At 37.8% G+C, this 17,485-nt stretch overlaps 1 protein-coding gene across 2 annotated transcripts in view; it reads right to left on the bottom strand.

Annotated features, from left to right (window-relative positions):
- The window catches only part of plcg1 (phospholipase C, gamma 1), a 190,540-nt gene that overhangs the window by 93,382 nt on the left and 79,673 nt on the right, over positions 1–17,485 (bottom strand). For both annotated transcript variants that reach the window (XM_039735804.1, XM_039735803.1), the window contains exons 3-4: positions 13,726–13,819; positions 13,040–13,087 (exon numbers count right to left, since the gene is read on the bottom strand). In XM_039735804.1, coding sequence (XP_039591738.1) covers positions 13,040–13,087; positions 13,726–13,819 — 142 coding nt within the window. The remainder of the gene's footprint in view (positions 1–13,039; positions 13,088–13,725; positions 13,820–17,485) is intronic.

Genomic DNA, 17,485 nt, shown 5'->3' with positions numbered 1-17,485 from the left:
AAAATGATACCACATATAAATCTCAGTATTTTAATTATTCAGAACGCTGTAATATCACGAATGTAATGGATTCTGTGTCCTGTCGGAGGAAGAGAAAGCCCGGAAGCACATAGTGATTTACACACATAGAGCACACAGAAGATCAAATACAAAACAAAGCATTTAACGTGCTACTTTATTTACAATGGGATTGAGAAACTAGTAAATTAAACAATTTTAAGATTAAGTTTATGACGTTCTACTTTAATGAAAAAATAAACTACGTGATTAAAGCGGAAATTTAGAGATTAAAGTTGACATTTCATGCTTTTTCCCCCACTGTGTGCCTTTTTTTCTCTGTACCCTAATAAGCTTTCCTATGACACTCAGACGGTGGGCTACGGCTCACCTTTTCACTGCAACTTTGATATCTGACAACTTCTTTTTTTATTTCAGGCACTTTGCCACTTTGTGAACGTGAACTTTCGAGTTTCTCCGACACGCTATGTCACTTGATCAACTTCCTTTTGTTGTTTATACCACTGTTTAAACCAACAAATAGTACGTTTTTCTTTGCCTCCACTTGGTATTCACTGAAATTCTTCCGTTTTCCCTCTTGCTTTTGTCATTGCCTTTTCACAGAAGGCTGAGCTTAACGGCTATTTCTAATGATTTGCATATTCGAAGACGTGGAATTCTGGTAGGAGTTGGGGTGGGACAGCAGGCGCGTGCACATGCGTTACTACTCACGCTGACCAGGATTTATGTAGCGGAAGAACGTGGAAGTTGGCGTACGCACAGATTTATGCATCTGGATTTTTTTGTGCGTAAGCACATTTCCGCTTTTGTCCGTATGCCATGTTATAGTGTGAATTCTACGCATAGAGTTAAACATGAGGCCCCCTGGTCCGTGGTGATTATTTTTCCTTTTTCAAGTAATAATTTCTGTTTGTTTGCGCTACTGCGATCTTCACTTTCTTTTTTTTATACTTTCTAATTTTCCTACTTTTATATTCTTTAACTTTCTCCACATGTGTATCGTGGCAACTTTTTTTTTTTTTTTTTTTTTGAGACTTTCGAATTCCACTGCTTTCATAATCTCTAACCTGCTCTGCATGCGTATAGCGCCAACGTTTGTGAACATCTTTATGAAGTTCTACTTTGTCTTTTACTCTCTGTCTTTTAATTCTGAGCCCGATTGGATGTGCTTTTTTTCAATTCCACTAGTTCTGGGATGATTATCACTTTCCTTATTTTCTGAATTTGCACCTACATTATTCTTTTTTCTTTTTTTTCTTTCCAACAATTTTGAGTCTCTTTTCTTTACACTGCTTTCTTCTTCGCTTAGTCGACAACGTTTCATCTGTAATGTATTGTCCTTATACGCTTTATATGCGCTGAGAGCCGTGGATCTGTGTGTGCTCAAAGCCTTTACATGACTGATGGCCGATTTCCCGTACGGGGATTAAGCCTAGTCGTAGACTAAATGTCATTTTAAACCTGGATTTATTGAAGTAGCTTTCTCACACATGGATTACAATAGTCTCAGACTTGCACTAGTCTTGACTTAAACAATTGGATTTCTAGAAGTAGAATTAGACCTAATCCAGATCTAAATTAAGTCTTAAATTAAACCTGGTCAGAAGCAGGTTTAACCTCAGATTAAAAACTGCTTGCCTCAAGGCTCACGTCCACAGTAGCAAAAAATGGATTACCTTGACTATTTCAATGACAGTAAGAGACCACCACCAAGACCAGAAAGAAGGTTGCTAAAAGACAGGAGCAACCCACTAAATGATTTTGATGATTTACATTTTCTTGACCGTTTCCGTATGTCAAAGGAAAATGCAACAGAAATAATTGGTTTGCTGCAGCCCAAGCTTACAGGTGACTTAGTCAGAGGCACCCCTATTTCTCCTTCCTTACAAATATTAATTACCTTAAGGTTTTGGCATGTGGAACCTACCATCGGGAAACTGGGGATTTGTGTGGTGTAGGTGAATCAACAGTGTGCAAAATAGTACATAAAGTCTGCAGTGCTATATGTGAACTGAAAAGGATTTCATCAAGTTCCCAAATGCTGCTGAACAGGCCACCTGCAAGGTAGATTTCTATGAATATGGGAACTTCCCTGGAGTCATTGGTTGTATCGATGGCTGCCACATTCCCATCAAGTGTCCCTCTACAGCAGATGCTGAGGAATTCAGAAATCGTAAAACTGGTTTTCAATAAATGTACAAGGAGTGTGCACTCCCACTATGCAGTTCTCCAATATTGTTGCACGCTGGAAAGGTTCAACTCATGACTCAAGGATTTTCCACAACTCCTCTTTATATACTCAGTTTGAAGCAAGACAACACTCTGGAATTCTACTTGGTGACAGTGGGTATGCACAGACAAACTTCTTGTTCACCCCTTATCCCCATCCAGTCAGACCAGAGCAACAGCGCTATAACCAAGCTCACATTCTCACCAGAGGGCTAATAGAGCGCATGTTTGGTGTATGGAAGAATCGTTTCCAGTGTCTCCGAAATACACTGCGGTTTGAACCTAGGAGGTGCTGCATTGTTATTATTGCAACAGCAGTGCTTCATAATTTTCTTAAACGTGCGGCTGCCCAGACCCTGATATTGAAGATGATGATGACCAACATGTCCCCATCCCTGAGCTAGCCAATGACAGAAATGGACTTGCTTACAGAGATGCTTTTGCTTTGCAGCACTTCTCATAAATGTGCCTTGAATGATACATAAATGATTGGCATAGACAGGTAAAAAATTTCAGGAAATTTTTTTTATTTAACTGAGGTTTGGTTCCAAAGACAATTGACACTGCTGCTGCTTCATCTCTCTCTCTTTCATAGACAACTCAAGATGAAGAATTTTCATTTTGACTTCATGTTCTTCTTTTAAATATTTTAATTTACATTCATGGAACTCTATGGCAAGTTTCTCATGAATGGTCATCCTTTTCCCTCTTGACCTGCTGCCTGGATTAGAGACTGCTGGATGCTGACTAATGCTACCGCAGGAGACTGGATGCTGCTGCATGTTGGTGCTGGCTGCTGATGGATTCATTTGAGCCTCTTGACTGTTCCCTGCGCCCCCCAAGTCCTGGGTGAAGATCAGGTCATCTTTGTATGGAAGAAAAATCTAGTATTACATTTGACTTCAACAATAAAGGTCATTACGTCATTTTTGTTACAAGACATGACTTGCATTTAATTACTGTATGTTGGATGGGATAACACATGTTACTGTAAATGAGACATGTCCTATCAAATGAGTCTTTGAAAGATTCCTCACCTGAACTGTCCAAATGGTCATCATCTGGAATACCTTCCAGGGGTTGCTGACTTTCAATAATCCCAGCCAACAAGTCCCCCAACTCCTCTGTGTCTGGTGGAACTGGAAGTCCCCCACCTGTCTTGAAACGCTCTTGACGCGTAGCAGCAGTTGTTTTTTTCAGGTTTATTTTTATGTTTTTCCACAGGACCTTTACAAGATAATATACACTCTGAAGTTGGAGTTCTACAAAATATTGTTTTCATTTTACATTTGATTGATGAAAACATTTATAATTTACTGATTTGTAAGAATGGGGCAACAATAAATCATACCTGAACTTGTTGGAGTGTCCGTTTGGTTACTTTTTCATTTGAGTTGAATTCATTCAATATGGAAATCCATGCTTTCTTCTTCTTGTTTTCTGTACCTGAATCATGCTGTTTGTTTTCAATTACAGGATAGTTTGATACAATTTGTTTAAAAAGGGTCTTCTCAAATTCACTGAAGTTTTTTGAGCGTTTTCTTTTGTCTTTATCCATTTTTTGGTTAAGTGTAATGACTCCTGTTCCACACACTCCTTAAGACTAATGAATTACAAGTATTCCATACCAGGTTTTTATAGCAACCTCTCCTTAGCCACATGTGCATGCCATTAATCTAATCGGGTTTCCAAAAGATGATCTCACTTGTCCTTGATTACCTTAATCTGAGACTCTGTAGTCTAGAACTAGTCAATCCAAACTTAAGCAACATCTCAGAAAGTCAGTTGTTTAGTGTGGATTAATTTAAGTAGAATTAGCCTAGTCCTGGTTTATTTTAAGCCCTTAACAGGAAACTGGGCCTGAGTGTTTTGCTGCCCATGGTCTTATTTGATATTGGTTGTAAGTAGGGCGTGTCTTGCAAGAATCTCATGTTGTACGTCCCTGTGAGACGTTCCTGGGACAATCTCTTGGCAGAAAGTCTCATGTTTAAGGTCCCCGCGAGATGCTCCGTGGCCAGCCTCTATCGTCTCGCGGGTCAAGTGTCTTCCGTGATCTTCACGTGAAGATCACATCTTGTCTCCCTAGTGTTTCTCGCCAGGATTTTTTTTATAATAGAGAGATAGTCCTAAGACATGATCCATCCCAGGCCAGAAGATTACATCTTCCAGAAAAAACTCACACTCAAATGGAGTTAATGAAAAATCTTAGAGGAAAGTGGAGTAGCTAGAAGAAACCAGCACAAACTGAAGAGCGTATATTCCACTACAGTCAAACCAAGCACATTGTGGTTAGTACAAATTAAATAATCTTATAAATATACAAATACAAAAATTTTATCAATTTAATCTGAAAGCACATGCAGTTCAATTCAATATGAATGAAAGTAGAGTGAAATGAACAGACTGCAACAGCTGGAATGAAAGATACGTATTGATGCTGCTGCCCTCCCTCTTCAATTTTGGTTAAGTTCAATAGTGTAAAGATTAAAAAAAAAATTACTTTTGAGCCCTAGGTCAGGTCAGGTTAGGGAGCATGCACTGGTACAGTGCGTTGCCATACCCACCACACAACGAAACAGCTCGGAATTCTGGTTGGCAAACTCCCAGGCAGACACAAGGTTCAGTCCCACCGTCCGAAAGTGATCTTCTATCTGCTGCAGCCAGGTGTTATAAGGTCATCCCCTTGGCCTCATCCAGCCATTCAACAATGAGGATCCTGCAAGCTGGATCACCCAAAGGGAATTGTGCCACATGGGAGTAGTGCAGTAACTGATGGTCCCTTACAATGCAGGTAATGTGCCTCATACAGGACTCCGTGAGCAACTGCTCATTTGACACAAAGTCAAAACAATAGTACCCAGCGATTCTCTGAAGAGACACAGTACCAAAGGAGATCAGTCTTCATCTCAGCTCACTGGAAGTCTTGCAACAATATACCAAGACAGGAAGCACCAGAACATCTTTTTACACAGATATCAGGAGCGCCACACACCCCTTTCCAGCAGCCTCATCACCCCCATGCTCTCCCAATTCATGTACTGACTTTATAGGAAGAGTCACCAGAAACATGACTGTTGCTGCCAATGTAAGTAAACTTCTTGACAACGTCAACACTCTCTGAAGACAGACACACACTGCTAATGGCTGCGCCTAAGAGATCATTGAAGGTCTGGATCTTGGTTTTTATCTAGGACACTCGCAAGCCAAGACACTCCGACTCCTTGCTCAGTCTCTCGAGAGCCCCAGTCAGAGCCACCATTGACTCTGTGAAGATCACAGCATCATCAGCAAAGTCAACATCAGTAAATCTTTCTACACCAGCAGATGCCCCACAACCACTGGACCCCATGACCTTGCCCAAAACCCAGTCTATGCATGGAACAGAGTAGGAGCAAAAACACACTCCTGATGAACCCCAGAATCAACTGGGAAAATGCAGTGGTACTGCATCCATTCTGCACAGCACTCACAGTGCAGACCGGCCATGATATCCAGCGAAGTCTTAGGATGTCCAACAAGGCAGCTTGATCAACTGAGTTGAACACTTTATGAAAAACGACAAAGGGTGCAAAGACACTCTGCCGATATTCTCATTTGTGTTTCATGAGAACCCTCAGTGCCAGGATGCAGTCAATGGTAGACTTCTTAGGCGTAAAAACAGACTGCTTTGGTCACTGGTCAAATGATCATGTATCCTATTCAGGATGACCCTAGCATGGACTTTACCTGGCACCGAAAGCAGTATTATCACCCTGTAGTTACCGTAATCCAGGCGTTCACCCTTCCTTTTCTAGATAGGGACAATAAGTCCCGTTTTTCCAGTCAGTTGGGTTGACGCCTCTCTCTCAAATGGAAGCAAAGATTCCTTGCAATGCCAGGAGGATAGCCTTACCACCAGCCTGTAGAAGTACAACCCAGATACCACAGATCCCTGCAGCCTTCCCCTCCCTCAGCTGTTTCACCACCTATGCAATCTCAGTTAGATTGGGTAGTTCACATCTAAATGAAGGATCAGCCTCAAGAACTATGTACCCAGAGATATCCAAGGTCCTAGCCCGAGGATCAGTTTTAAACAGCTGCTCAAAGTAGCCAGCACAGCGGGTCACAACTGAACACCTGAACACTACAAAGTATTCTCTTCCACACCTAATTATTTCTTATTTATAAAATCAAGTGTGTAAATGTTTTTGAATACCCATGGAGATGTCATTTATTTAATTACAAATATGTTTGCACACGTAAGAAAGCCACTAGCAAAAATTCAGGAGCTAATCCCCCTCATCATAACCAGTAATGCACTTCATAATAATTAAAAAAAATAAGTAATAATTTAAAGAACAGATACCTGTTTTTTTTCCTTCAAGTTATTTACATATATATTGCAAAAGTAATTCAACTTTTTTTACATAAGCAAATGTTTTAAATGAATAAATTACTGAATAAATATATTTTGTCCTTTTGGAAATTAAAGAAACTTAGTTTAAGTTTTTTGCAGAACTTTTTGCTGTTTTATTAATGTATAAAAATTAATTTGTTCTAGATTTAATCCTTTGATCCTTAATGGTTTATTTTTTTTCTTGGAATTCAAAGATAAATTTTACTGACCCACTGATGTGTGCTTTATTGTAGGTTCAGATTATTTTTAAAACAGGAAATTAGCTTATTTCTCTAGTGGCTCATTTGTCTGAGTAAAGTTTTGCTTTTACTTGGTTTTGAATCATGTTAATTTTTTCATTCTTAATAAATCAATAAACTGTAATATATAACGTTGACTAAATTTCTTTAAACAAATGACCCACAATCAATGATCTAGATGTTTGGGGTATTGGAGACCCATTATGAAGCAATAGGCGCTGGCACACTGCTAAACAATGAAACACAGTTGACGAGCTTTGTCCCGTGATAAAACCTACACTGCAGTTCAAAAACAGAAACGCGGTACAGTTAAAATCTGTGCGCTACTACCATGACCACCAGCAGGAGAGACAGGCTGAGTGTAAACAGCAGCTGTTGCATCCAGTTCAGTCCATTTTTGCCCCCGGGCAAAAATGTCAATCAAACCTCAAAAACAGTGACTTTTCATGATCAGGGCTTGCACTGAAATCAATAATAGACCTCGTCCTTTTCTATGGTACATTGCAAGTTCACAATTTCATATTCTTAAAAAAAAGTTATTCACCTTTACAAATGATCCTCCCACAGCAAGGAACTCTGCAGGAATTTTACCATAAAACACACAAATTCATAATTTTCTCAATTTTTTGTTAGCTGTTACAAGTCTGTTACAGTGAAGTGAGTAAATGTTCATATACAGTATAGTGTGAGAGACAAAATATCAACATACATTGTATGTATTCTGACAATCTGAGAAATAAAATGTAAACATGTATATGTTTCAGTATTTGGTGTATGTACTGTGACAAATTAATTAAGTTGCAAACTGCACCTTACAGAAAATAAATATCAAACTCCAGGCCAGATTAAGACCTTTAGAGGCCCTAAGCAATTAAAAGATTTTGGTGGCCCCATATACTGTATATGGGCTGCACTCAATCTCAGTTAACAACTGTACAGGACAGCCAACCATGACAAAAACGATCACGTGAGCCTCGGTAAACCATTTAGCAGTTACCAGATTCTAATTTTGTTGCAGTCCCAAGATTAGTATATATCATTAACCTCTATTATTGCATAAATATACATTTATGTCAGTTTGTCATTTAATGTAGATGTCCCTTTTTATGGAACCTGGTTCAGCTGCACCATTTGCAGTTTTGCACCATATTGTCTATTGTAAGTGCAGCAATGAAAAATTTCTGTGGTGCCCCACTTGCCTAGATGCCATAAGCATGTTTTTATTTTGCTTAATGGTTAATCCAGCCCTGCATGAACTATGTGTACAGTCAATGCAGACACTAGCATTTTTCGTACTCTAGGTCAAGTTGTTATATTACGCCCTTACATGGGAGCTTCGATGGCAATGTTCCACGTGTATAAGACTTGGGAAGTATTCCAATTATGCAGTTAAGGTATAATAAATTGATGGGAAGGCTGGGACCCCCTTGGTGTTAATTGCGTGCACTATATACATTGTCCATCAGCTTTGTCTTCTGACCTGCACTACCACAGACAGTTGTGATTTATTGCTTTGGGGAATCCAATTCCTCCAGTATTTCTCTCTACCTAAAACCAGATACGCCGGCATCTGGACACAGTCCCCTTATGACTCCCATCTATGAAGACTACTTGTGTTTTCTTTGACTTTTTGATCATATTCACTTCAATCAATTACATGGGGTTTAACACTCTGCTCCAAGTGTCTTTCGATCTCTTTGTGCTTTTGTTACGACAGACAGATACATTAGATAGATACAACAGACAGATAAATAAAAGTGAAACAGATAACAATTTACAGGTTAATAGACTGACTGCTGATTATTTAGCTAAAACACATAAATTGGGTCACTACTAAAAATGACTTGTGATTGTATGCAAAAAGAAATGATAGTGTTCTAGCTCCCAGATGTGTCTTTTAAATATCGTTGATACCCCACATGGTGATGAGTTTGTTAGCGTATATTATAGGGTCTACACAGAAAATAGTACCTCCCACAAATAGACCACAATGCTAATTAATATAAATGAGAAAATATTACCTTCAGACTTGCCGTTGGTGAATAAAGAAAAGTGGCAAAAAAAAAAGTACCACAAAAAAATAAACCAGGCTCAAGGTCAGTCTAGTGCAATAACAAATTTTCATTTATTTAGACACGCTTCCTTATCTGTCACGTCAACCTTTTAAACACAAGCTTATAAATATGCCTGGAGGCAAATCTAGTTATTAAGAGTATTTCACAAGACCACAATTTTTGACATAACTGTTAATGTGACTTTCTGTTTCAGTACACATTACAGCATTTTTGGCAAAGGCTTTGCTTGGATTGATACCCGATTCAGATGTTTCTGTACTTACTTACTAACCAATATGTCTAGCTTTTTTGGAAACTTTATAATAAAAGATAGGCAAGATGTTATCCATCCATCGAGCCCATTTCATTCAAATTAGAGAATCACAATAAAGGCCTGAGTCAAAGAGTAATGAAGTTATGTTCTGCTAACTCCATACAAATCTATTTTAATTTTTTTTTCTATTTCATCAAAGGACCACATCCATATTTTTTATTTTAGTTGTGTCCAGGATTGAATGAAGAGGCTTCAATAATATAAGCCTGAATTTTGTTGAGAGCTCTGTAAAAATTTTAGCAGGTAAAAACATCTTGAAACAAGACAGAGTAGCAGTGTAAATTATTTGACTGAAAACCCAACTTTGCTATTAAACATATAGATAGCTGTTTAAAGCACACTCATCTTAAAAGTGCAAAGAGTAAATAGCACTATTCAGTAATTCTTTAAATTATACCCATGTTAAAAGTCACTTAATGAACTCAAGAATTACATGTTACTACTGACTCAAAAGTAACCACACATATAAATTATAGACAGCATACAGAGACCATAGTTAAATCTTTATTGAAAATCAGTTATCTCTTCTACGACCCGGAATGTGAGCCTTCTATATATAATTAGTGAGATATAAAGCCTTTAGATACAAAGCATTTAATATTTCTACAAAACAGCTGCTCATAATAAAATTAATTATTTCTGCCTAATGATATTAAATTGTTACACTAACTTGGCACAGAAATGCAGCTAGCATTCCATTTCTCACCTGAAGTTTTTACCCCTTGTCATACTGTACTGTATATGACATACAACAAACACACCAGAGAGAGTGGATTTTTCTTCATAAAGCAAATTTAAAATCAGAGTGCTGAGTGTCTACCAAGAACAGTGTAAATCTGATACCATTAACAAATCCTCCTGAAGTCTGTATCCAGCCCTCTAACATATTAAGCTCCTAATCACATGAATATTGTACAGAACACCACCAAATATTTAAGTTGATGTAATACAGGATAATACTTAGCCCCAAATTTACAATCGCAGAACTGAAGCCTGTATAGCTGTCCAAAGAGCTAATTTGAAAATTTTGTTGCCATATTTACAGATTAAATGAAAGATACCATCCAGTTAGGATGAAGATTATCTTTCTTTAAAAATAAAAATGTCCAGGGCATTTTCAAAAAACATGCCAAATTTTCAACAGGCTATATTTTGAGACAGATTCTGAGTCTTTAACCAGCAGATAAAAGAAATAATTTTACTACAGACTTAATCTTTTCTTTAAAATTTAGATTAAGGGCACATATTCTTATAGGTTCTTTTAGAATGTGAGGACATTGCTATTAAATGTCTTTTATATAAAGTTGTGTGAGACTACAGATTCTGACAATCATAATTTGACGGGTGGCATTTTAATATTGTAAATAAAGAGTAAATAATGGCTGAAATCAATGTCAGATTTTGCACTCTAAATCTGACAAACTTCCTTTCAAAAAGTGCATAAAATGCTGAGAAGAATTAGTTTCAAAAGATTTGGAAATCTCAGCACTAGAAGGCCACTACACAGGACGGTGCAGCCAGCTTGTGAGGTCTATCCTCCTTGTTCTTGGCAAGATAAGAAACTGTGCCTTCTTTTTTCACTTTTGTTTCTGCACTTCTATTTCCAGATGCTTTTGCCAGTCTAGGATAAACAGTTCAAGACAGAAATGCGCTTTGGAAAGGTTAGCAATATTTGAGGTGTTAAAAGTTCCCTCAATAAATTAGTGTGGTGGGTGGGCAAAAAGGAGTAAGACATTATGAAAATCAGAATGTAGCTACTGAACATCTTTTGAACTTCACTTGCTGACAAAATTTGCTGATAAAAACTGCAATCAGATAAATAAGTTTCACTGTTAAATGTGGATGGAAATATCTTCTTAAACATTGTATTTCACTTTCTGGAGGGTTTCCTTAAAAAGAAAGCTTCACTAACAAAGCAATTTCAAAGCAGGTAGGCATCCCAGAAATTTCCAGATGTCCAGAGCACACTGTTGGTATACCTCAGCTGGTCAGAAGCCAAAGACCATAAGGGTAACTTGGTATGCCATGGCAGGATCTCACTAATGCATGTGGCTCAATACCACACAAGAAGGTGCAGATCACACTAAGCATACATGTCCCAGGAAGTGTCAGAGACCCTACTGCAGATTATATTTCAACCAATTTAACATATGTTTCACTTCAAGATCACCAACGTCAAATTATCAAACAATCAAGGTAGGGATTCTTAAGGAATGTACCTAAATGTTGTCCAATAGGGTAGGAAAGACTAAATTCAACCAGATGATTTAAGTGTCCAAAGCTGGACATAGTTCAGTATAAGTCTCACTTTTACCAAAACAGGCTGGCCAGCAATCATGCTATCTGACACCAACTACTTTGGTGGGAAAGATTGGACACCAAGTAGTTCACAATAAAATGAGAGCAGTTGGAGAGGAAGAGAAGATGTTTAGAGGAGTGGAGGGGATGAGTGAGCAGGGAGTCTGAAAATGATTTGGCCAATCAATTGACAGAATTCTGGACAACAGAATTTTACCACATTTAGTTATTGATTCAGTCAGTGTATGATCAGGTCCTGAGTCCATTTACTAGTATGTATGCGGCAAGGCAGAATGTCCAGGTCGTTTTATGTCCGAACAAGAAATCCTGGGGCACACTTTATGTAGTGGTGTCAAGATTATGAAAGGATTAGTATAACTGGCACTATAAATAAGTCCTGAAAGCCATTGTTGAAGGTGTTCACTTCTACACAGATTCTTGCTTTTGTCAGAGCAACCAACATCTTCAGTAAAATCAGATTTTGAAGTGTTAGGTTCTGCCAGACACTAGTAGTTGCTGACAGATCTGGAAAGATAGCACAGATTTCCCAGTCACTTTTTAAGTACCAGCCTTATACCTGAAACTATACTGGATTCAGAGACCACAAAACAAGTCATTTTGTTAGAGTCTATGAAACTTAAGAGGAAGAGATCCTAGAAGAGGCCACCAAAACAAAGCTCACCAAGTACAAGGGTCTAGACAGTGACTTTCAGAGCAGTGATGGAAAGCATGCTGCATGCCATTTGAGGTGTTTTCACAATTTTAACACAAAGAGCCGTGTTAGTGTAGCGACACTGGAGGGGAGTGAAAGCAACAAGCTATCTGCAAACAAACTGAAGCAGAAGACAGAACTTGAAGATGCCTCTCACTTAACACTAGTGGAAACACAAGTGAAGGATATATCAGCCTTAGCTGGGTCAAATGGGGGGATGATACACGAGGAACCCAGAAATAAGAAGACGTGTCTATGAGCAATACCTTTTGTATTAATTTGGATACTAACAGAAAATTGACATCACTACAATCACAAACAAATCTGGACTCAAGCTCTTTAAATTTCCAGGTAGGCTGTATAAGCACAAGGAAATGCACAGACCAAATGTGGGCCTCAAAGCAAAAAAAAAAAAAAACACATGAGTGAGCATTAAATGATTAATGAAACCGAACACCACATCCCACCCATCATCAACCCCCCACGCACATTCTTTTGGAAGTCTGCCAAACAAAGCAAAACAAAAAAATAAAGTACAAAGTTGGTCAACTGTATCTGTCTCTGACCATTCATATTCATGCTCCACTGCCCTGTTAAGAATATTGCAGAGGAAGCCAAGCATAAGAGTGCTTAGTAGCTGTGGTTGTACAAGGTTCCTGAATTTCAAATATCTGTGCTTATAACCACTTGGACCTGTCTTGTCGGGTATCTAGAGTGCTAGGCATGACAGTCTTTTAAATTCCTTAGAAAATGGCTCACCTCTCTTCTCTGCTCCGATCAACTGCATAGAACTGTTTTCTTAACCACCTGGATGGAGAGGAAATATGAAAATGAAAAGTAATATTTAGAAGCATACTATTGTTACACCAAACAGCTACCAACAGAATAAACATGGTTTCTTCAGAGTAGAGTTTCTAAACTCTACTGTGTTTGCTTAGTTCAGACCACTGACTTACAGATCTGACAACTCAGCTACACATATTTTTTACACCACCAGACAAAGAGTGTAAGCTACTTCACATATTAAAAATTGCTATGCTACCAGGGAGCACGTTCTTAATAGAACATACTGTAACTAAGCAAAAAAGTGGTCTTTTGTAAATCCTGCCATGTCAGAGACCAAAGTCTTTACAGCATGCACTGAACCAGAAAAGACCAGTGGAAAAGAAAGTAGCAAGCAAGGTAATTTCTACCTTATAGAGGCCCTAAGCAGTACATCTAATTTTGACTCCCATCCAACTTCACTTCTTCTATGTGTAATTTAGCCCTCCCCGTTAAACCAACTTTTTCCTTCAGGACCATTTCATAAAGCAGGTCTACATCCTGCACTCTAAATCTACAGATCAGAACTAGTGTGCCTTCACAAAGTTGTCTGTGGAAGTTAAGCTTTTTACCAATGAGTGATCAATACAATTTAACATTCTCATATACAGTAGATGCCTCACCTTTCAATCTGTAAAGGAGTGGAGGCTTTCAGAGTGTCACCTGCTAGCCAGTTCAGGCCGTTTACCCACATCATCATTTCCTCATCTGAAGTAGCTGGAAAAGAACAGCGCACAAAAAAGAAAAGCATACTCTTAGTTAAAAGTAGTACTTCTACTATTAACATTTGTATAAGAACTCAAAAATGAAAATTAGCACCAAATACCGAAATAGCCTTGAAGAATTGATTTCTGACGTGCTGAAGAATCTGAACAGAATAAGCTAAATGTGGGGTTCCAAGTGCTGCAAAAAATACAGCTAAGTTTAAACCTTTGTTCACACAAAAATAAAAATATGTCATTTGACATTGAAGTAAATGTGTGAATTAGAAGATTGCCCTGGGATTCAAAAAATATTTGTGGACTCCTCCAAAGAGTAAACAAAACTCTTTTTACAATCTGGGTGGCTATACTATCTGCATGTTAGAAACTTATATTATTACATAACATAATGTAATTTTAAGATTTAATATTCTTAAGATGACACAAAGTCACAAAAAAGGGCTTAGAGATGAGCTAGAAGTAGAAATGAATAGTGCCCTGCTTTCATTATGGAGACCACAGGGTCCTATTTAATTCAACATAACACAGAATAAAATTTTAAATGCTAAAGGCAGCAGAGGGTAGCTGGCCAAGGAATGAGACGTGTAAAAAAAATATATTTTTTTCTCAGCTGCTAAATAAATTTGAATAAAATGGTTTTAAGAGGCAGCTCAATGCTTTTGACAGTATGTGCCAACAGGGCATGTAGACAGCTGGACCCACTCCTGGCCGCTATGCCTAAACAGGCTTGAAAGTGTATGTTGGTAAGGGCAGTTAAAAAAGGGGATCTCCTATGCTGGAAAGGCTCTTAAACTATCAATTTTAAGCCCATTAAAATAACAGAATTAAAACCAGGTATACAATGAAATATCTTCCATTGCCAGTAATAAGAAAGCATATACTCTATACTTAAAAGCTTACTGCAAAACAACTATTAGTCACTTCTCACCTGTGCCGTCGCTGGTCATGCATCACTATGAAAGGATGAACTATATTTTGATTAACAAACAACAAAAAAGTAATGTATGCCCTAAAAATTGTGGATGTATTAATTAAGACATTGGTCTTTAACAAAAGCTTTTCTGAAATTAGGCAGCACTGGATTGTTACCTAAGAGCACTGCATTTCGGCAGAACTCAGCTTTGGGACTCAACTGAACACTTTGTGTGCAGGACATAAAATTTATTGCTGGAAATGGGAGGGAAGTTTACTTTCTTTTTAAGTGAGCAAGAGTACCAGTAGAAAGCAAGCAGGAGTACAAATTTTAAATAATTAAAAACAAAAGGACACAGTCCAACAGCGACCTCTAGTTCAAAGCTCTCTCGACAGGACATTGCCAAATGTATAAATAAATACCCATCATGCATAAAGCATTCTCTTTGCATTTGGATACTGTAGCACTACCTGTACATTTACCCATAGATTACCTAGATTCTGGATTTTGACAGTGTAAAATGATTAGATTTTGCATTATAAACCCAGTTCTACAAGACTACTCTGTTTTCTCTTACACATCTTAAAGCCATGAGCATTAGATTAGTAGAAGACTCTAATTTGACACCCTGTGAACAAGTAAGGGTGGTAGCTGAAGTGTGATCTGTGACATACAACTCATTTGCCCAGAGCAGGTTACTGTCTTTAGTAATAAAACTGGATTTAGAAGGCTTGAAAATGTAAAAAAGAATGGGCAATCAGAGTTATACTGTAGTGATACTAATTTAAGACCTTTGTTAATCTGCATTCCAATGTAGATTATGTGGCATCTATTGGCAAAAGTACTTTCTCAGATCAGTAAAATTTAGAGCACGTTACTGAAGTGTCTATCTCAATAAAGGAAAAATGACTTTGAGATATGTTCTCAATACACACATCTTAAAATGTAATCTTTTACGGTTCCTAGCCCTGGAGTTAAAAACTTGACCATAGTTTTCTCATCTCTGCTCTTGAATAATATTTCTACTCTCCGTCTTGGATACGGAAAAGATCCTCTTTGTTGTTATCACCAGAATGAAACTAAAGACCAAACAATGTGATCAGTTTAGTTTTTCATTTCCTTCAGGTTGGGGATTATGATCTGGTACAGCACATTGACACACCCATCACACGACAAAACAGCTCGCAGTCCCAGTTGGCAACCTCCCCAGGCAGACATGTGGTCCAGTTCCAGCCTCCACAAATAACCATCCATCTGCCGCAGCCAGGTATTATGTGGACAGTCCCTTGTCCCCTGAATCGCCTTGGTTGAATTCTATCACATGGCCATTGTGTTATAATTGACGTTCCTTCACAATGCAAGTAAAGTGCCTCCTTTTGGACTCCAATGAACAACATGTCATCCGACACAAAGTAAAACCAGCAATACTCAAGGATCCTCCAAACAACTCGGTACTGAAGTATTCGTCTCAGGTCACTGCATAGCATCTATGTCTTGGAAATATAGAGCAAAACAGGAAGGCACCAGAACCTTATAGACTTGGACGTTTATCCTTTTGCAAATCTGTTGCAGTTCATTTCCTGCCCATTCCAAAATGTTTTAAACTTCGAAGAACATAATCTAAAGAAAGAAGACCTGCCTTTGCCTCTTACAATGCTGTCCCAATCGACCTTTCTACTATACTGATAAATGTCTCCTACAAACACCGGATCGGCATGTGATCCTCTTTTTTTTCCCCTATGTATGTTAATTTACACATGCGAAACAACCGCTGTACTCTGTCTAATATTATGTGCTTCTTCACAGCCTAAGGTTTTTATGGGTAGATTTACACTTTAATGTGGGTGTAAAAAGACTTCTCTGCACAAAGCAGTGGAGACAATAACAGTAAAAAAAATGAAAATGGCCAAAACTTTCTTTATATCAAATACAATTTCCACAAATTCCAGTCACACAGCATTTGCTTGGAGTCTACAGATCAAAAAGTACCAAGAACATATTTCAAATCACATCTACTATGACAGGAACAAATACTCAGTGGCCATATCCCATTAACACCCTAGAGATCAAAGTCTACAGCAGATCTGTGTTTAACTCATAGATTACTGCTGTTTACAATGTCATTCTTGATACAGTAGATGGCCCTTCCAAATCTGTTGCACCATGTAAAATAAAAACAACTTGCATTTTATACACTGTCAGTCACTGGGATAATATTAGTTTCTCTAGATTTGAACAATCTTGAACCGTCAATCCATCTCAACCAGGTACAGTATATCAGATCATCGAGTGTAAGCAGAGTCAGAAGGGATAAACAGGAATCTTAAAGTTTTGTTGTTTTTTTTTTTTAATTAAAATATATACCTGTAGAAGAAGATTTTCTCCTGGAGATTTGCTCTGCTTTTAACATGCTCTTTAAACTATGTCAACCCATAAATAAATGAAAAAATGATCATAAATCCCATAACTACTGTACATGGTCAGCCAGACCTTAGAATATTTACCAGTGTTAAAGCAACTTTCTCTTGTGTGAATAGGAATGGATGACCAGATAAAATGTGGTATTACACTCAACTTGAATAACAGTTAAAATCATTTAACATTTAATTACATTAAAGAAAAAAATAACAATAAACAATATCACAAACCACAACCTTACAGAGCTACATGACACCAGAATATTTCTTAGTTGTGTTCTGAACTTGCTTATGGAAAAAAATAGGAATTAAAATGACAAAACCATTATAA

This window comes from Polypterus senegalus, chromosome 14 (assembly GCF_016835505.1).
Source record: "Polypterus senegalus isolate Bchr_013 chromosome 14, ASM1683550v1, whole genome shotgun sequence".
NCBI classification, from domain to species: domain Eukaryota; kingdom Metazoa; phylum Chordata; class Cladistia; order Polypteriformes; family Polypteridae; genus Polypterus; species Polypterus senegalus.
Note: the sequence above shows the minus strand (reverse complement) of the source record. Positions and strands in the feature narration are given on the sequence as shown.